At 46.3% G+C, this 21,056-nt stretch overlaps 1 protein-coding gene across 7 annotated transcripts in view; it reads right to left on the bottom strand.

The window, feature by feature from the left end:
* The window catches only part of Pip4k2a (phosphatidylinositol-5-phosphate 4-kinase type 2 alpha), a 156,552-nt gene that overhangs the window by 36,009 nt on the left and 99,487 nt on the right, over nucleotides 1-21,056 (bottom strand). For 6 of the 7 annotated variants that reach the window (XR_009587715.1, XR_009587714.1, XM_060372751.1 and 3 more), the window contains exon 4: nucleotides 10,924-11,076. The exons of the other annotated variant lie outside the window; for it this stretch is intronic. Coding sequence is in view for 4 of the 6 variants with exons in the window: in XM_060372751.1 (XP_060228734.1) it covers nucleotides 10,924-11,076 (153 nt within the window). In the remaining 2 variants the exon portion in view is untranslated. The remainder of the gene's footprint in view (nucleotides 1-10,923; nucleotides 11,077-21,056) is intronic. 7 annotated transcript variants of the gene reach the window in all.

Below are 21,056 nucleotides of genomic sequence, written 5' to 3'. Positions count from 1 at the left end.
CTGCAGGGAAATCCAGGCGGCACGAAGAGGAAGCACCTGGTCTAAAGCAGAGAGCACTGGATGAATGCACGCCAAACCCCAGCTCCCTTTGTCCTCCTCACAATTCAGGACCCTCTGCGGGGGGCGGTGTGGGAGGCCGGTGCCAACCACACTGGGTGACTCTGCACACTAATCAGGCATTCCCAAAGACATGGTCACGGACCAACCTAATCTAGACAGTGTCTTCTTGAGACTGCCTTCTGAGGTGATCCTAGACCATGCCAAGCAGACAGCTGAAGCTAACTATCACAGAGGCATCACCGAACAACTATCTACGGATATAAAATCTGCTATCACGTGATTAACTTGGGGTGGCTCTGGTAAGAGCCACAGTTTACATGTTGTAGAGCTATTGTTGCTGAGGAAAACTGCTCAGCCATCTCTCATTCTGCACATAGTAGGTATCATGTGAAGGTTACAAGTACAAGGCAGCTATGTCACGGCCCGCTTGATGACTCACACGGAATCCATGCTGGAAATTCTCCCAACTTCCCCAAGTATGTGTAAACTTGCCCTCTTCCCCTCCATCCTTGCTATTTTCACACTGACTAGAAAGGAAACTGGTTCTCCACAGGAATTAGGGAGGAACCTGGTGGTTTTGAGTTGCCCTGTGCTAGCTGGGTGTGGTGGTACTCAAATTTAATCTCTAGGGAGGCTGAGTTGAGAAGGTTGTGAGTTCAAGGCCAGCTTGGGCTATACAGTGAGACTTTTCTTCACAAACAGACAAAACAACAACAACAATATTCTATGCTGAAGAATGTTAATGTAAGGAAGGGAGGCCTCAGTTAACTAAGGAATAAAATACACAGGCTGAGAAGACTCAGGGAGGAAGGAATAAGGGAGGGAAAGCGAGAAGGGGGACCTCCAAAAGAATCAGGGAAGCCTCCCTAAAAAGTTCTCAGAGAAGTAGTTATACTTTTATTGTGTGTGTGCCTGCACGTGTGCATGTTATGGGCATATGCATGCCATGGCATGGATATGGCAGTCAGAGAACAACCCTGGGTGCTGGGCACCTCCTTCACCTTGGGCAGGATCTCTTGTTCACCGCTGGGCACTAGCTGGCCCTCAAGCTTCTGAGGATCCTCCCATCTCCACTATGCCTGGATTACACAGATGGCTTCCCATCTGGCTCCCTGTGAGCCCTAGGGGTCCTGCTCAGGTTCACAAAGCTTGGATGGCAAGCATTTTGCCCACTGAGCCATTTTGCTGGTCTAGGAATTTTTAAACATACAACAGGAAGTTCCCTGTTTCAAGGAATCTCTATAAAATATTTTCCAAAAACAAATAATGTGGTGTGTTTGTAAAAGGGAAGACAATGTTTTATATCTATAAAATGTTTTTAAAAAGTCATCGGTGCATTCTTCTACTTTTAGGTCATAACTCTGAAAACTTACCTTTTAAGATCATAAAGATCACAGACGAATTAGGAAAATAATTTTTTCAAATACTTCAAGAACAACAAGCAAGTGTACTGGGAAGCACATGCTATGATCTTTCTTTAGTATCTATTGATTGGTGCCCTTTAAAAAAAAAAGAGGCACCCAATTATCAGCACAATCTGAGGAAGCTTTGCTTTCTCCCTTCTCCGTCCTGAATTTCCAGATTATAAGAACAGAAAAGTGGTCAGGCGTGATGCTGCATACCCATGATCCAGAACTTGGGAGGTAGAACCATAGTGAGCTTCAGTTTGAGGTCAGCACGGGCTACATCCTGACATCCTGCCTTGGAGGGGAGAAGTGGAAGGAAAGAATGGGAACAGTCACTATTCTCAGACCTAGCATTTTTTGTTTGTTTTTTTGAGACAGGGTTTCTCTGTGTAGCCTTGGCTGTCCAGGCTGGCCTCGAACTCACAGTGATCCACCTGCCTCTGCCTTTTGAGTGCTGGGTTTAAAGGCGTGCGCCACCACACCCAACTTCAGAGCTAGTCTTGAAGATAGAAGAACAAAAGTTTATTTCACTTTCAAGCACTGCATTCTTGACAAGCAACCTCCTCAACAGGTCAAAGGGCACAGTTAACGCAGGCATTCCTCCCAGTTGTACTCACGTATCAGTTTAACACATGAACATGTGCAGAGCCCTCACATGGCCTGGGAGTCGTCTTTCTCGAGGGCATCAGTCTCAGGACTACTGTCCTGGGACCCTCTGAGTTCCCCAGGGAGATTCGGTTGCAGAATGGCCAACAGTTACCACCGCTGGTTATCTCCCAGGAATCAGCCCCGGGGCATACGGCAGACCACGCTTCCTCTCCCAGACAGCATAGGTGCCATCTGTAAAAGGTGGACAGGGCTGCTCTCAGTGGCCGCTCAAAGCTGCCATTTCTCTCTGGGGCCCAATGCTAACCACTGTTCCTATCCTTCTGCTCTCATTGTCTCCAGGCTCTTCTGGAACACGAAAGAAGCCCTGTGAGGCCCCAGTCCTGGAAAGGCACCATGACCGAAGCTTTCATCTGTGCCGACGCTCAATACTGACTCCCACATTTTAACAAATGAACTCGCTGTCATCTGTTCTTTCGGCTAATTCAATCTGCTACTCTTGGGGTCTGAGTCCATATTCTCAGTAGGAAATGACTGCATTAGCTATGCTTGCATTAAAATTGTTTTTAATTAAACACGATTTACCCCATGTTTCCTGCCTGCAGTACATATTATGTCACGGCTTCTGCTTTCTTCCTGGAGGCTCCTCAGAAACATTTTCTACGAACCAGTTTGTGGCTCTAACTGGCGTCCCTAACATGCTGTGTCCTGCATTCTGCTCAAAAGTCTACGGCTACATGATGTCACAGCGTCATCGAAACAGACAGATGTTCTCTCTTCCTGATTTCCCAGAATTAACTGGGCTTCCTAGGAGCTCAACGCGTTCAAAAAATCACAGGCAGGGAGCAAAACACACAGATGTAATAGCCTCAGTATCACAGCTCCCCTTGCTCTTAGGCTCAGTAACAAGGACTATGAATTCTTTATCTACTACTCTTCTCATGCAAAGCGGAAGCCATTCAAAGACCCACAGCCTCTGGAAGCTTCCAGCCGAGAGGGCTCTAAGTGATATGTGAACTGGGCTCTGGCTTTCAACATTGCTGTTATCATATTCTGGTTTGTTTGTTTGACTTTTTGTTTTTTGAGACAGGGTTTCTCTGTGTAGCCCTGGCTGTCCTGGACTCTATTTGTAGACCAGGCTGACCTCAAACTCACAGAGATCTGCCTGCCTCTGCCTCTCAGGTGCTATGTGTCACCATGCCCAGCTTACATTTTTTAAAAGAGGCTTAAGCATAGTATCAAATTAACACTGCATGTAAAGTCCTGTTTCACTTCATGGTTTTGAAGGTTAAATTATCTGTCATTCTTGCTGTGCCTGTGGCTATGTCTTCTTTTAAAGGGTTTATCTCTATTTTATTTAGGTGTTTGTAGATTTGACTGTTTTAGCCTGTCACCTGTCTGTGTACGCCTTTTCAGAACAGAAGAGGGTGCCGGATGGCCTGGAGTTACTGGCAGTTGTGAGCTGCCAGACATGGGTTCTGGAAACCAAACTCAGATCCTCAGAAAGAGCAGAAAGCCCCCTTAACCGACACACACACACACACACACACACACACACACACACACACACACCAGAGCTGGGGGGGGGAGTTGGGGGGTGAAGAAGAGAGGAAGAGGAGAAGGGGCAGGAGAGAGAAGCCAAGCACAGATGCCCTCAGGGATGGGCCTGCCACTCTGCTGAGGCCAGAGGTTCTTCACCACAGCTCTTTCTGGGTCTACCTCACCCAGCAGGGCCACCAGCTCTGCTGTAGCTCCAGGGGTCATCTCCATGCTGCCCCACCAGCTTGCTGAAGCACAAGGCTGGATAGTGCTGTAATTTTTCTTTCTGTCTAATCTTGCCTTTTCCCCCTGCCCAGCCTGGCACTGATCCTCAGACAATACTTTGACCCCAAAATCTGGCTCTGCATCTGTTTTGTTAAGTCATTGCTTAAGTTAGCAGACGGGAAGACCAGGAATTGCAAGGGTTGGCCTATGCATCTCAAGTATCAGATGTTTTAAAGAAAGAAAGGGGTCTGGAGTGTAGGCTCACACCCCAATCCCAGCACTTCAGAAGCTAAAGCAGGACTGCTGTGCACCTAGAGCCAGGTCCATAGTGAGACTATGTTTCCAAAACCCAAGACAACAAGGATAAGTATGTAACAACAAATAAAAGCTGGTAGAGTTCCACCCCTGAGCTATGTCATCTGCCTCAGTGTTTGCCTTGTCTTCTGATGTTGCTTTGCAAAACAGCTGAGAAAGAGCCATTATTTGTGAGATCTCAGAGTGTTAGTGCCAACAGAGAGTTGAAGAAAAGCCTATTTACAAAGCATCACTTCCCCAAATATACAAACAAGAAACCAAAGACTCAGTTTGCTATGTATAATATGACTGCCCTACTGGTCTGAGGCAGGAGGCTGTCCTTGCTTAGCACAGAGTGGGCTCTAAGTAGGACAAGGACAGCACTGGAACTTGGAGAAACTCCTGAGGCCTGAGGGTTAAACCTTTATCAGTTTGTATCAGCACCACCCACTAATTGAACCACACCCCCTAGTGGACTAAAAGGGTCAATGACCAAACAGCACAGTTTCAAGAGTGGGGTGTAAGAGGCTAGGGATGAGACCGGGACTTAATCCTCTTATTCAATCACTTATATAGCACTTATTCACCAGACACAGTCCTGATCTTCTTACAACTATGAATTACCTAGTCAGCACAACTCTTAAAAATGTTTTATTACATTTATTGATTTGTATATGTGGGTAGGTATATATGTGGAGATCCGAAGACACCTCAGGGGAGCCAGCCCTGTCCTCTCATCGTGTGGACCCCAGGATCAAACTCAGGTTGTCAGGGTTGGTCACACGGTGCCAACTGCCTTTTCCTGCTGAGCCATCTCACTGGCCCTTAATGAGCCAAATCTTGAACCAAAGGTACTATTATCCCAATTTAATAGACTAAGGAGGCGCCAAAGTGCCAGCATTAGAGGCAGCTGGCAGACCCAAAGTCCTGTTCTGCATGCTCTACCCCACCACGGTTTGTAGGGATGACTGGTCAGGAAGGACCTCACACCAGGAAGAACTTAGGAGGAAGCAGTGTCTTCCAAGGCTAGCTGAAAGACTATCAAGAACACCGGTTATTTTGCTGAAGATGCCGTGGTTCTGGTCAGATGTGGCTGAAGAATCAGCTGTGATTAACAAGACACCAGGACCATTGAAATGAAACCTTCACGTTACTGGGCCGGGAAAATTGACGCTGGTTAGCTGGATTGAGACTAGCATCGTTGAGGTGAAATCTTCTGGGAAGTGTTTCCTGAAGGCACACAGAAACTGTTCTAGAAGCAGCCAGGGTTGTGCCTTGTGCTGGGTAATGTAAGAGTCACCAGGTAACACTGGATCCGACGGTGTGCGGGCCTGGAGAGCAGCTGAGGCTTGCCACCAGGTGACACTGGATCCGACGGTGTGCGGGCCTGGAGAGCAGCTGAGGCTTGCCTCTCCAAGAGGCCAGGGGAGGCCGTTGGTCGAGGTGCGGCCTCTGGCAGCTGAAGGCCCAGGACTGAAGGCGTCCTGCAGAGATTTTAAGGCTTGGCACCACAAAGTGGGCCAGTGGGAGGCTATTGGTGAAAGTGTACCCCAGTAGCAGCTGAAGAGCCCCGAGCTCTGGAGATGCCAACATTATGGAATGACCAAGAACAGCAGCAGCAGTGGAGTCTGCTGAAGTCTGTGTGTGTTGCCGAGGCCAGAGTGGAAGAAGTGACCCAAGCCCCTCAGAGGAGCCCAGAAGAGCATGAGTGCATCCCAGATATTAGATGTTGAATTATCTACACTTTTGGAGTTTGGTTTTGCTTTGCTTTGATTGTGACTATGCCCTAATTCTTACCTCTTGAAGTAAGAAAGTATTCTATTTATTTTTTATTTTACAGAAGCCCACAGTTGAGAGACTTAATTTTTAAAGATACTCTTAGTTTTAAAAGAGATATTGAAATTTTAAAGAGTCTGAATTTTAAAGTGTCTGAATTTGTGAAAACTATGGAACTTTCTTTTTTATAAATATTATTTTTTTTAATTCTTTATTAATTACACTTTATTCACGTTGTATCCCCCCTGTGGTTCCCTCCCCCTCCCGTCCCAATCCCTCCCTTCCTCAACCCTCTGCATGCATGCCCCTCCCCAAGTCCACTGATAGGGGAGGTCTTCTTTTCCTTCCTTCTGATCCTAGTCAATTAGGTCTCATCAGGAGTGGCTGCAGTGTCTTCTTCTGTGGCCTTGTAATGCTGCTTCCCCCTCAGGGGGAGGTAATTAAAGAGCAGGCCACTCAGTCCATGTCAGAGACAGTCCCTGTTCCTATTACAATGGAACCCACTTGGACACTGAACTGCCATGGGAACTTTCAAAGTTCGTAAAATGTTCTGTTATGATGTTCATGTTAATGTCTGATCTTGGGGATGAACAGGAAGTGAAATGGTTGTGGCTTAACAGTGATGTGTCTGTGTGTCAAACTGACAAGGGGTCAATTGTCCTGGCTAGTTTTTAGTAGGTCATCTGAAAAGAGGGAACCTAAATTGAGAAAAATGTCTCCATACGATCCAGCTTAATTAGTGACTGTGGAGGCGGGGCTCAGCCCGTGCTGGGCGGTGCTGTCCGGAGGCCGGCGGTCCTGGGTGTTGCAGCTCAGCAGTGGAAACCCTAACTACACCTTGCAAGAACATCCCTACGCCTGCAAACAGGACGCTGGCCACGGGAGGGCCACAAGAGGACATCAAGGCCTGGCTCCCACCACATTATCTTCACCAAAGCTACGTGGTAGATATAAAGAGCAGCAGGCAAAAGACAGCCTGGTAGAGGCCAAAACACACAAGCACGCACAAGCACGCTTACTGAATGTAATGCTGGTGTGCTTTCAGTGGCTACACTGATTCCTTTATGGAGAGTTCCGTGATAGTCCTGTGTGAACCATGTGCCTGTAAAGATGTTGTTTACAGGGTCAGGTGTCTGTACAAGACAACCCTGTCATATTCTATATCAAAGGCAGCTCTGCTTCTTAGCAATCGACTCAATGTGTTCAGTCAGCCACACAGATGACTTACTGGGGATGCCCTCTGGCTACAGGGTTGCTCAGCTCAAACTGGCAGCCCTCTAGACAGCAAGTGTTCTAAAACGCTTCAAAGACTGGCCAAGAAGGTCTGGGCTTATTTCAGGTTGCAATCAGTCTTTCCTTTTTATCCATTCTTTTCAGCTTGTTTTGCTTTTTAAATCTGGCTTGTCTTTATTTCTCTGAAGGCGACTTCAAGTTTTTTCTGGAACATGGTCATGGGTAAATGCCCAACTGAATGAGTTAATGAAATGGAACATTGACTGGAGATCTGAGCGCACAGATCACATAAGCAGCCAGTTCAAAACCAGCTGGGGCCTGCGCCATCTGATCCAGGGTACTGTCGATTAAGTAAAGCGAATTAATAACAGAGGTTCTCAGTCATCCTTTAAATTACATCTAAAGTAGTCAGTGTCCAAGATGGGAGAAAAACACAGGCACTGGCTAAGTGGGATTTTTCTGAATAAAAGGCATACCAAAAATAACAGTTTGGTAGCAGTGGAACAAAAGGTTATCCTAGCACTGTGAGTAATCCTGCAGTGTGTCAGCAACTGCTCAAATGCCCAACATGATTACACAACATGGGACAGGCCCAATCTGTGTGTTAGGTCATAGCAAGTGCCCACAGAAAAGCACCTTATGTGGGTGAGTTTTATTGTCAACTCAACATAACCTACGTCACCTGGAACAGAGAAATTTCGAAAAGGAATGAGACCGGTTTGTGGGCATCTTTGTGAGGGATAGTCTTGATTGTTAATTGACCTAGCTGACTGTGGGCGGGACCATTCCCTGGGCCGGATCCCCTGAACTACAGAAGAATGAAAGTTGCTGGCTGAGTTAGCAAGCAGCAAGGAAGTACTTCTTTCTCTCCAGTTTTGACTGTGGATATTACGTGACTAACTGCTTTGAATTTTGCCTAGACTTCTTCTTGGGGATGGACTGTAAACTGGAACTAGAAAATATAAGTTGCTGTTGATTGGGCTGTTTTATCATGGCAATAGACATGAAACTAGAACAGACCTTAAACTATGGTTTCTGTAAAGTTGAAGAGTTCACTCTGAGCCCAGGCTCTCCAAGAAGTGAACACTCAAACTATACGTCCCATTTTCTTAGAAAGGCATCTTCGCTGTTTATCACAATACACTCTCACCAGGCACAGGATGCCACTCGGCTGTGCGTGGTTCCAAGACAAGTGAACCATGAAGAGAGGGCATGGGTGTGACATTCAGTTCCGGGAAGAGGAAGCATATGAACCTGCGTAGAGCCTAAGCCTGGACTGGAACTTGGGTCTTCAAAGCCAGTCTCTTCACCCTCACTGGGTTTAGGTGGACACTCCGAAGTTCCTTTATATCAGGCAGTGGTGCAAGCATGGCAGAGCAAATTCTAAAAGCAGCAGCTCTGAGCAAAGATGTATGAGATGGTAAGGAACTTAGGGCAGACTAGTGCCCTCAGAGAACACAGAGGCAGTCACAGGTCTCCAGAAACAGGACCAATCCGAAGCTTTTCCAGAGCTCGCTGAAGGTAAAGTGTGATCGATTGCATTTGCAAAGCCTGGGAGAATATCGGCTGTTAAACCACCCACCACACTGGGGCACAGAGCGCGACCACATACATGAGAGCTGCCGCCAAAGCAGCAGGAGAGGGACTAGACTCGGTGAACCCTGACCTGACCGCCAGGCCTCGGAGAACCTGGAACACCCTCTCTCACAGCCTGTCTTCACTGGAGGGGAATTTAGAGCTATTTAGGTAAAAGCAAGGTATGGACTCAATATTTCTGTTCTCTCTCCACTCACAGCTTTAAGTCCTACTCCTAGGCTAGGGCAATGGCTTAGCCAATGAGAGCGCTCACAAAAGGCCAGAGCTGGTTGCCAGCACCCAGTCAGGAAGCGCTGTAACCAGAAACTCCAGCTCTAGGCTCTCTGACCCCCACAGGCACCCATGCTCACTTGGTGGTCACATGCCTGCACATGCGTGCGAACATATACACAGATACACATACACACAAGTAGACACACAAACACACAGAGACAGACACAGGTAAACATACAGACACACACACAGACACATACACACACAGATACATACACAGACACACATACAGACACATACACACATAGATACATACACAGACACACATACAGACACACACATACAGAGGCAAATACATATACAGAGACATATACACAAAAGATATACACACACAGATACACACAGAGACACACAGATATACATGCACATGTGCAGGCATGCACACAACATTTAAAACCCCAATCACCACTGTGTGGTAAATGGGTCTGTGGATGTGACGTGATTCACGCACTTAGCTGGAGGCAGCAGAGAGGCTGTCCCGCCTCCCCCGTGATGGGATACTGTGAACACGGACAGAAGCAGGGTCCTCTAGGGCCCTCTACCACGTCAGCTCCCTGATCTCAACCTCCCAGCCTCTAGAACTGCGTGAGACGATTCTTTGCTAAGTCACTCAGTTTGTGTTGCTAACACAGGCAAGCAGACTGAGAAGTCTCTGAAAGCAACAAATCATATGTTTTGTGTATGTGTGTGTGCACACTCGTGCACACACGCTCCCTCGCTTTCGCACATGCATGCGTACCGCTTCTGAGGATAATTACTGTCACAGTTGCATAATCAGTCAGTGACACTTGTGCAACAAGATCGTGTACGATGTCTCAGGACGACTTACTGTGGTACAGTGACAGGACAGGTGTGTGGCGTGACGGTAACAGGACAAGCACCACCCTTCCTCACGCTGAGCACGAAGCGCGCGCCAGATACTGCACACACTTGACACGCACCTGATACGTGTTTCCTCACTGAATCTTCGGGACCGGGGAGGTAGGAGCATTTTCTTTGTGTAAGTGAAGAGGTGGCTCAGTGGTTAAGAGCAGCGACTGTTCTTCCAGAAAACCGGGGTTCAAATACTAGAATGCACGTGGCAGCTCACAACTGTTGGTAATCCTGCTCTAGGTGACTCGACAGCCTCACACGGACATACGTGCAGCAAAATACCAATGCACATAAAAATAAACTGTGGCGGCACATGCCTGTAATTCCAGCACTCAGGGAGCAGAGGCAGGCAGGTCTCTGAGTTTGAGGCCAGCCTGGTCTACAAAGCAAGTACAAGACAGCCACAGCTACACAGAGAAACTCTGTCCTGAAATAAGTAAGTTAATTAACTAATTAAGTGAGGAGACAGGTCTCAGAATCCAGAGGTCACAGGGTCTGCAGGAGACTGGGCTGGCTTTGGGGTTCCTCCTATTTCAGTCTTTTACTGATCCAGTGGGACCTGGATCTATGTTCCAGCAAAACCAGGCTAGAATTTACTTCAGGGAAGACAGGAAGCATTTCTTTTCATGCCCAGGTGATTACAAGGTTGAGGATGAACTGGGGCAGAATGTGACCAACACTCTTCAAACAGGAGAATTTTCTGCCTGGTGGACAGGAAGAGCCAGACAGTGAGAGCAGCAAGGACGCAGTTGTGTAAACAGATACAGACTCAGGGTTAACGTCTAACTTCTGGCACTGAGAGAACCCTCTGGAAAGCTGCCAGATCTTTAGTGAATGGTGATCATGGGAAGCATGAGTAGATTACATTTATTTTAAATCATTTAAATTACTATTATATAAATATCAAGCATAAGCGTTCTCATGTCAAGGATCAGTAATCTGGCACACCAGGCTAGAGGAGATTTTTCATTTCGGCGCGGCCTCATTACATTGGTCCTGATGGCGTGTGCAAACTGCTTCAGGGCAAGACGAGAGGGGTTACCTGGTGGTACTTCTTGAGGATGTTGTGCATCTCTGCCACGTCCTCGCTGGTAATGGTCTTGATGACATATCTTCTGTCATAGGATGTGTGAAAGCGAGCCCCGCTGCGCGCCTGGGAGTCGTTGGGAAGGGGTGCACTTCTGGTCAGGGAATTCTTCCCGGTGGGATGAGGAAGGAGAAGGAAAGAGAACTGATTAAAGTCCGGCTCTCAGGGGTTTAGAACGTTTGCCGTCGCAGCAAGAACACCTGCATTTGGAACACACTGGTAAGTGGCTGGTGATAGCTCACGAGTCTCGTAAATGAAAATAGCTGGGTAAGTACAGTTTCCAGCCATCTTTTTCTCTTCTTTAACTTCAGGGTCAGGTGTATTGTTGACAATGACTGTAATCACTGAAACATAAGATTTCTAGGTAAAAATCTTGGGTTTCTCATAATAAGAAAATCTTTCTTACAAATGGTTTACGAATGGTTTAGTGACAGAAAAAGGGAGAAGTGAGCTGAGAAGACAGAAGAGAAAAGGCTGGTTAGCGGTAAGTAAAACATAGTGAACTCGGCGCTATCAAGACAGCAAGGGAGATGGCACTCACCTGTTTAAGTCCAAGCTGGAACAACAGCTGCCATGTTTGATAGCTAATAATATACAAGAAAAATCCCTACTTGTTACTTTATATAAAAAGCCAGAAACACACATATCCAGTGTAAATCCTGAATGAAACTGAACTTACTATATAACTTGGAATAAAGGAATGGTAAACAGACCTTTCAATTCAATGACATTTACTGTGATGTCTTGACACAGTCTGTCCTATTTTATGGTTTTCGCAGTGTATTATGTAATAATCTACATGAACTCCAAGAAAATACAGTTCCTTCCTTGGTTGAATTGCAAAAGCTTTGGGGTAACCTAAATGGAGCTGAAGACAATAAAGGAAACGCAATTGTAGGAACTTTGCCAATTAATCAATACTTGGACAGAGAGGTTCTGTGCTTTGGAGAAGTATGAAAACATCCAGAAACTACTAAGGCAGTATTCAAGAAAAGACAGAGCGGAAGTCTACATACATAATCAAAACACAATTCACAGTAAAAAACACAAAAAACAAAAAACATGTTGTTGATTCTGATGATTATAAGACCTGAGACACTTTAGCCAAGGCGGCACAGTCGGCTGAAGACCTGAGACACTTTAGCCAAGGTGGCACAGTCGGCCGAAGACTTCGTAGGACATTGCTGTTTCCCTCAGCAGCAACCTGGAAACTGTCTCTCAGAAGACCACACGGAGTTGTGGGACCCTGAACACTAGCACAGTTATTTTTTCTGCACAATGGGCATCCTGCTTAAACAAGAGGAAGGAGGAACTTGAGAACGTAACAGAGATTCTAAGGTTCCTAAAGGAGAAGATTGGGGCATGGTGGTGCAGCAATCCGCATGGAGGCGGGTTCTAGGCTATGCTGGTTCTATGTAGCCCTAGCTGTCCTGGAACACTATGGTGGACCAGACTGGCCTTGAAGCTGCAGACCTGCCGCAGCTGGGATTAAGCCCAGCACAACTGCACCCTGTTCCTAGCCTAGAACTCCATGTAGAGCAGGCCTACAGAGGCCACTGTGGTCTATGCAACAAGTTTTAGGCTATCCATGGTTATGTGATAAGAACTTGTCTCCAAACAAGCAGGTTCACATCTAGGATTGTGATGAGTTATTTACATGTCTGTTCTTTCTTTCAGAGTTGGACAGGAGCTCAAAATTTTCTGAATAAGAGCAAGGTTCAGTCACAAAAGGAAATTGCAGTCACTGAGCACCCATTTGCCCTGCAAGCCTCCAGGATTCAGCGCATTCTGTTAAGATCCTGTGCAATGCCGCCCTCGCTAACACATCATTTCAGAGAAAAGGAAATGAGTTGTGGGAGGTTCAGAGTAAAGGTCAGATAGCCAATGAAGTACCAGAACTTCAGCGCGTATGGCTGGTCCAGAGCCTACGTTCTCAACTAGTAAACTAGCAAAGTATTCAATGAGTCACCTGTGGCCTGTGGAGGAAACAGGGGCTCGGACACACGGGCTCTTCAGCTCATTAGAAGACTCTGCTTGGTCCACTCTACTCGTCGTCTTTAACTTTTGAGCACTACTGATGAGCGGGTCTCCTCATATACTCTTTGCAAAGCCATGCATCCAGAGTGTGGTTCAGAATGTGGACACTACAGCTAGGGGCCCAAGTCTTCTCTCACATAAGACATCCATCCGTGCCTCTCCTCTCTTACTGTTGACAAAATCCCCCACTTGCCCCACTTTCTTGTTGTTTGTTTGGGGGTATTTTTGTTATTGTTTGGGGGGGGGAGAAGGGTATCTTTGTTGTTGTTTTGTTTTGTTTTTGGAGACAGGATTTCTCTTTGTAGCCTTGATTGTCCTGGACTCACTCTATAGACCTGGCTGGCCTCTAACTCACAAAGATCTGCATGCCACTGCCTCCGGAGTGCTGAGAGTAAAGGCACTCGCCCGGTCGCCTGGCTGGCCCCACTCTTTTAATACTGGTCATGAGACTAGTGAAATCTGCAAACTCCTGCATCCAGGAAGTCTGGGCTTCATCATCGCTAACTGTACCCTTGAGTAATGACATCATCCCCTTCCAGGCCTCGCTGGCTGGCCCGTGTGTATTCAAAGGCAAAGTCACCTTCCTACTTCAGTTTTCTCTCTAAACAAGGCATCCATAGGAACGGGTGGAGTGAACACTGTTTGGAGAATGCGGGTGACATTAGAGAGGCAGCCAGTGTCGGGGTCCCGCAGACTTTCAGTCACAGGGATTCTCTTCCTAGCATATTTAGATCACTTTGGAATTTCCTTGTTTCTAGGTGAAATAAAGCAGGACCAGACCCACAGCAGGACAGAAGCTTGAAATGGGAAATAGCCCACCAGCTTATCACGATTTCCCAGGGTGCACCTGGCATCATGGCAGCAGACCATTACATCCCGAGAGAGTGCATCACAGCTCCAATGTAAGCAAGTACACCTGCCAAGTGCAGAGGCAAGACTGCCAATTAAGCAAAGAAAATCAATGCAATTCCAACAGGACACTAAGTATCAAGATTTGGCAGTGTTAAATTATTTCTTAAGACAACTGAAATTTATCAGGTAGGTAGAGCATAATAAAAGATTTTCAGCATAAAAATGGTGACATTAGCAAGAGTTTAATTCTCAGCTAATTATTTTTTTCTAAAAAAAAAAAACCAAACAATAAACCTCCTTTATATTACTTCCTGCTTAGAATAAAAAAGAAGAAAATAAAAGTGAATGCCCCTCTTGTGGATAAATAGCAGCAAAAAAGGTTATTTATATATTGCTAATGGTCTTATTTGTCCCCTCCCAGACATTAATACTGCAAGGAAATAAAGACTGTAGATGCTGCTCACACTACAAATTATCCTCAGACACGAAAACAAAGCAAGAACAACCAATTCTGACAGACGGGAAGAGGAAGTGACAACATGGCGGGATGGCTGTGTGGGCAGATACTCTGTAACAGACGCGACTTGTCTGGAAAGAAGGATTCATTTTGGCTCATGGTTTCGGCTCAGAGCTGCTTGGGCTGAGGAGCTCTCCAGAGCACTGTGGCAGGAGCATGTTGGGGGGATTACTGTTCACAGGCAGACCAGGGAGGCGGTGTGTGTGTGTGTGTGCTTGTGTGTGTGTGTGTGTGTGTATGTGTGCACACCTCAGACTTCGTCCACATTCTATCCCACCTGGCTACCAGGGCATTCATGGTGCTGCCCACTCGCATGACAATGGCTCTCCTCTCCGATGTTACTGCCCCGCATACAATCCTTTCTGGAAATAACCCCTCACACTCAACCAAAAGTGCCATCAGTAGCCCTAAGCATCCTTAAGCCTATGACATTGGCAAGACCGGCCATCTCAAGTTTCATAGCTTTAGAAAACTAAGGAATCTTCCCAGGAACAAGGGTGGGAGATTAAATCATCGAAAGCTGATGTACAGCGTTCCCATGAGGTGCCCTTGCCCCACTTGAAGGTAAAAACAGATGGGCAAAATAGTCAGGCAGCATGTCTCAGGTTCCTGCCTGAAACTTCCCCAGGGGAACCCCCCAACTTAGAGATAAAGCAGAAGAGGATGGCAGGGAAGGCCCATCCTAGTCCTCAGGAGTGCGCTCAGATGCGACGGCACACACAGGGCCTTGAGTGTGGCAGGCATTTCCATGGGATGGTTCATATTGATTTTTCCATGGTGACAAACACCTTCTAATACCAATTTAGAGTGTGAGCTGGCTGGCACAAAATCAAACTTGTCCCTGTGTTTTCAATTTTGCCGAGTTAAGTGTGTGGAAAATATCAATAATAGCCAAGGTGTTAAAACAGCCAGTCTAGTTTATGTACGTTTTTATTAACCTGTGGGCAAAGCCTTGGCTCATTCCAAGGGCACCTGCAGGGGGCAGGAGTGGGAGCTGTCTTCTCTGCAGGCGGGAGGTGAGGCACGTGTGCTGGGGACACACTGGAGGAGCAGCAGGGTACCAGGTGCTGCCCCTGGGAGGTAGTTTACGCAGCAGGAAGATGGGGTGGGGATGCCCAGGTTTTAGTGTTTCCTGTGAGTCTTGTGGACCGCAGGGGCCATGCAAACTTAGGAGTTTTTCACGTTTCTGGTCTCATGTCCCACTTTATCTTGTCTATCTTAATTAATTTAAACTGAGGACTGTTGAGGAATTTTAATTCTCCTCTCACCAAGTTCTATTTGTTCCACTCTCTTTTCTGGGAAGCACATAGGTTTTGCTGGTAGAAAATACCACGAGGAATCTCTTTGCCTTGGGAATGCAACTTCTAGCTTATCCTTCACAATACTAAGCTCAGAAACAAACAGAAATGGAGGGAAAAGATGGAGTGGGTAAGTTAGGAAGAGGGAAGGCCAACAGAGGTGTCATTTTTAAAAATCATATTTTAATTAACTGATGCAAAAGCAAGACTGTTTCAATCACAGCTGATCCAATCACAGCTGAAAAGTGCCACTTTTGAGATTGGCTTAATCTTCATAATCTCTCCATTTCCAAATTATAACATTTAATTTTCAGGAACCTTACCCACTCATATGTCCTTAGGAAAAGGTGTCAGACAGAATTATCCACAGAAACCTACCCCAGGTTTCAAGAGATCTGCTCCCACGAAAATACAAATTCCTTGCTTTGGACAAGCTTGGACAGTTACTCATTCTGAAGTAAGGTTGACACGATTTAAATTCTAATCTAGAGTTCTGCACATATCAGCCCAAAAGTGACAGGGATGGTCTTCGACAGCCCTTCCTACAGCACGTTTCTATCAGAGAATTCAAACCACTTCAAGTGCAGTTTCAAGCTGAAAATCCCCAGCTGTTGGGAGACACTTCGGGCACAGCATGACCATTTCGATCTAAATCTGAGCAGCTGTGACTTCCAAAGGAGACGTTGACAAGAAGGGCTTGTTGATGCTCCGGCACAGAAAGGGGTGGGAGGCTCATTAGACCCTCACCAAGTCCCCACTTGTTTCCTCCTGCACTGCTCTCCCAGCTGTCAGTAATCCTGCCCAGGCTGGACAGAGCCCTGGGAAGTGCAAGCTAGAGTCTGTCAGAGGAAGGGTGACAGCAAGGGAGGAAGAAGGGACTCCACGCCCACAGCTTCTGGCAGCTGTCACCCAGCTGGGGTGGGACTTTTCACTGGCAGCTGTTTCAGGATAATCCATGCTCCTGAAGTAGGTCTCAGAAACTCGGGTTTACCAGGCTGGACGTGGGTCAAACTGTTTCTTTGGTTTGTTGTTGGAAAATAATTTATTCCCACCTCTCCAGGAAAGCTGACACAACACCCCTCACAAGGTTCTCCTTCTGTCCTTGGCCTCTGCCTACAGCTCAGCATCTTCTCAAACTAATGGCTAAAGATGGAGGCAGGGGTGACACAGAGGAGGACCAAAGGGGTCGGCAATGAAAACCACTGCAATGAAGATCACAGCCCAACAGCAACGCCCAGGGCCTCCTACCCCACCCCAGACCCGTTCATCCTCAAAGAAACACAGCTGGATGGGATGGTCTTCAACCTTCCACCGTCTTACAATTCCTCTTGTAATTATTAATCAGGATTAATTGGTGCTGTTAATTCCCAGCGATCTGGGAAATGGGCCAACAATTTACTATTAGTTTATGGGGAAAAAAAAACTAACTATAAATGTACACAAACTACAGAGCATGCTATATTCATTGTCTATAGCTTTTCTAAATATTTGATAATTTTATATCATAAACACTATCCGTCTTTAAAAGTTGTCATAAGTAGATACAGTGTTCTTCTACCTTGTCCCAAGAAAAAGGCAGACAAAATCAATATTAATAGGAAGTCTTACGCAAACCTTTAATCCCAGCACTCAGGCAGCAGAAGCAGGTGGCTCTCTGAGTTTGAGGCCAGCCTGGTCTACAAAGTGAGTTCCAGGATAGCCAAGGCTACACAGAGAAATCCTGTCTCAGAAAACATGGGAGAAGAAAGAGAAAGAAAGAAGGAAAATAAAAAAAACCAATTTCAAGCTATAAATTTCTTTTCTGAAAAGAAATTTTATGTGTGTGTATGCATGTGTATACATGGATGCAGGCCAGAACTTGAGGCTTGGTGTCTTGGTCTAGGCCTCTGTTTTTGAGGAAGTCTTTTCCTGAAACCTGGAGCTCACCAAGTTCAGCTAGGCTCCCGGGCCATCCACCCCAATGTCTTCCTTTCTAGTACTTGGGTTACTGATGTCTGTTGTTTTCATGTGAGTGCTTGAGATCTGAGTTCAGATCTTCATGCTTTCATTTTCCATCTTCTATGCCCCTAAACATTCTTTTATTCTAAAAGTAAACACATACTTACTTGTGCATGTATGTGTATGTTTGTGACCCTGTGTAGGGGTCAGAGGATCCCTGTAGCAATCATTCTTTTCTATCGTGTGGGTTTTAGAAATTAAACTTAGACCACCAGTCTTGGCACCAGGTGCCTTTATCCACTGAGCCATCCTGCCAGCTCCTACACACTCCTTTTCAGTGGTTTTTACTTAGAAACTACACCAGTTCACCTAAAGCGCACAACTCAGGAGGCTCTGTATGCTCACAAAGCCAGGCAGCCACAGTCACGTCCCCCTCAGAACATGTCTTGCAGTCCACCCCATTCTGCTGTACTCCTTTCTCCATTCCCCTCATCCGAGGGCTTCCTGTTGTGGTAGCTTTGCCAGGTCTGGACATTTTGCATAGTACAAAGGTATTGCAATTGACCCCCACATATTTTTTTTCAAGACCCCAAACACAGGCATGAGGCCACTGACTGACTGTGCAGGTGTACAAGCTGCAGACCCCAGGCTAACCCACACTGAGCAAGGGGGCACGACAAGTGACCTCTGCTCATTTCAGTAACAAGCCATAAGTGCAGGGGACATATCATAAGCAGCAGATGTTGCCTCTAAGGTGCCCGAGCTTGCTGGGTAGCTGAGGCTAAAATGGACATTTAGACAAAAGCTGACGTTCTAAAACCAAGCTGACGGGGATGTGGAGATAAAACTACCCAACAATTTCGTCCCTTTTATAACCAACTGTACAGTTTGGAGATTTAAGCTCATTTTTCCAGAGACATCGGATATCCTGTCTCAAGCCTCAGCAGCTGTGTTTGAAGCTCTGGTATTCCACGGCCCTCAACAGGAAATAAAGCAAGATAAGGAGAGCAGCTCCCCCTTAGATGGCCTTCTTGCATTTATAATCGGAAATTTACAATCCTCCTTCTTCAGGAAAGGATTAAGGGTGCTGGCTTTCCCACCTTCCCCTAGCAATGGGCACTGAAGATGTTTTCTTCCACAGTGGGGGGCCCAGGATTAGCAGAGCCTCCAAAAGGCAAAAAATCATAAAGGTCAATTTAATTAGCTCATTCCAATCACCAAGCCTTTAGAGTTCTCATGAAACATCCTGTATCAGTAACCGATACATCCCTCAGTACCTTTTCTGAAAATACCAAGTATTTTTCACACTTGATTCTCTTGACCTAATCTCATATTTGCATATACTTTTGTAGTCTGGCTTGTTCGTTATGGCAAAAGTTGCATATGAAGGGCCAGCAGGATGGCTCAGTGGGTAAAGGTGCTTGCCACCAAGCCTGGGGACCTGAGCCAGATCCCCAGGATTCACAATATGGAAGAACCAAGGCTGTCCTCGGATACTTACACGCTCGTTGACACTGACACCTCTGATATTTGTATGCTTCAGTTTGTGTGCTCTGGCACCTCAGCCCACTCCTTATCATAATATACAAACAAAACAAATAAATGCAGATTTTTTAACTTACATATGAAATTTTTAAAAATAAATTACAGTCTATTCAGTTTGTATCCCCGCTACAGCCTCCTCCTTCGTCTCTTCCCACGTCCCTCCCCTAGTCCATTGATAAGGGAGGTCCTCTTCCTCTTCTATCTGACCCTAGCCTATCAGATCTCATCAGGACTGCTGCATTGTCTTCCTCTGTGGCCTGGTAAGGCTGCTCCCCCATTGGGGAGGTGATCAAAGAGCCAGCTACTGAGTTCATGTCAGAGACAGCCCCTGTTCCCCTTACTAGGAAACCCACTTGGAGACTGAGCTGCCATGGGCTACATCCGTGCAGGGGTTCCAGGATATCTCCATGCATGGTCCTTGGTTGGAGTATCAGTCTGTGCCCAGATTTTTTGGTTCTGTTGCTCTCCTTGTGGAGCTCCTATCCCCTCCAGGTTTTTCATCTCCCCCTTCTTTCATAAGATTCCCTGCATGCTGCCCAAAGTTTGGCTATGAGTCTCAGCATCTTCTTTGATACCTTGCTGGGTAGACTCCTTCAGAGGCCCTCTGTGGTAGGCTCCTGTCCTGTTCCCTGTTTTCTCTCTCTTCCGATGTCCATCTTGTTTGCCCTTCTGAGTGAGGATTGATCATCCTACCCAGGGTCCTCCTTCTTGCTTAGCTTCTTTAGGTGTACAGATTTTAGTATGATTATCCTATATTGTATGTCTAATATCCACTTATGAGTGAGTATATACCATGCGTGTCTTTCTGCTTCTGGGACACCTCACTCAGGATGATCTTTTCTAGAACCTACCATTTGCCTGCAAATTTCATGATTTCCTTGTTTTTATTGCTGAGTAGTATTCCACTGTGTAAATGTAGCACAATTTCTGTATCCATTCTTCAACTGAGGGGCATCTGGGTTGTATGGAGATTCTAGCTATTACAAATAAAGCTGCTACAAACATGGTTGAGCAAATGTCCTTGTTGTATACTTGAGCGTGTTTTGGATACATGCCTAGGAGTGGTATAGCTGGATCTTAAGGAAGAACTATTAGTCAAAAGGAAGAACACCTGGAAAAGCAATTCTCCCAAGCTCAAATGTGGCAAAGCCAATGGCTTCCTAGGGGACTCTAGCAACATTATATCTAAGACCCTTCATTAGTTACTCTTTCAGTCACTGGGAACGGGTTTATTTGGGCTCATGGCTCAGAAGGGCTTAGCCTATATTGGTTGGCCGCAGTGGCTTGGGCAGGACATCCTGGTAGCAGAAGAGTGTGTGGACAATATGACAGCTAGGAAGCAGAGTGAAGTGGAACAAGCTCTGCTTCTGTGACCCACTTCTACCAATGACGAGCACTACATTCAACCACGAGCCTGGAGGGGGCATGCCAGCTTCAAACACCACCAGATCTCAGACTTAGAGCTTAGCTGAGAGAATCTTATCACAGATAAGGAAACTGAGGCCCACTAAGGTGGGTGAACTTGGCCATAGCATCAGTCATGGAAGACACAAGGCTCATCCTGACCTACAAACTCCCAGGAAATGCTGGGCTACCTGTTTCTAGACCTAAAGCCTAGAAGCCAGGCTCAAGATTATGAATACATGCCTCAAATCACATAGCCTATGAGAGAAGTGTGATCATGGCTCAGACAGGCTCCATTCTGGGAGAGAGCACAGGTGGTCTTCTGACATCATCAGGCCATTAAAGACCAACACGAGAGCTTGAATATCATCATCAGGAGCCATTAAATGCGTACTGTGTTCAAAGCTCCATGTTAAGCTCCTAGGAAATTTCAAAGGAAGTCAGAGCTATGATCGTAAGTACACAATGGCTTTCGTTTTAGGGGTAGCAAAACACAT

The sequence above is a fragment of the Meriones unguiculatus genome, chromosome 19 (assembly GCF_030254825.1).
Source record: "Meriones unguiculatus strain TT.TT164.6M chromosome 19, Bangor_MerUng_6.1, whole genome shotgun sequence".
NCBI lineage: Eukaryota > Metazoa > Chordata > Mammalia > Rodentia > Muridae > Meriones > Meriones unguiculatus.
This window is presented reverse-complemented; position numbering and strand designations above follow the sequence as displayed.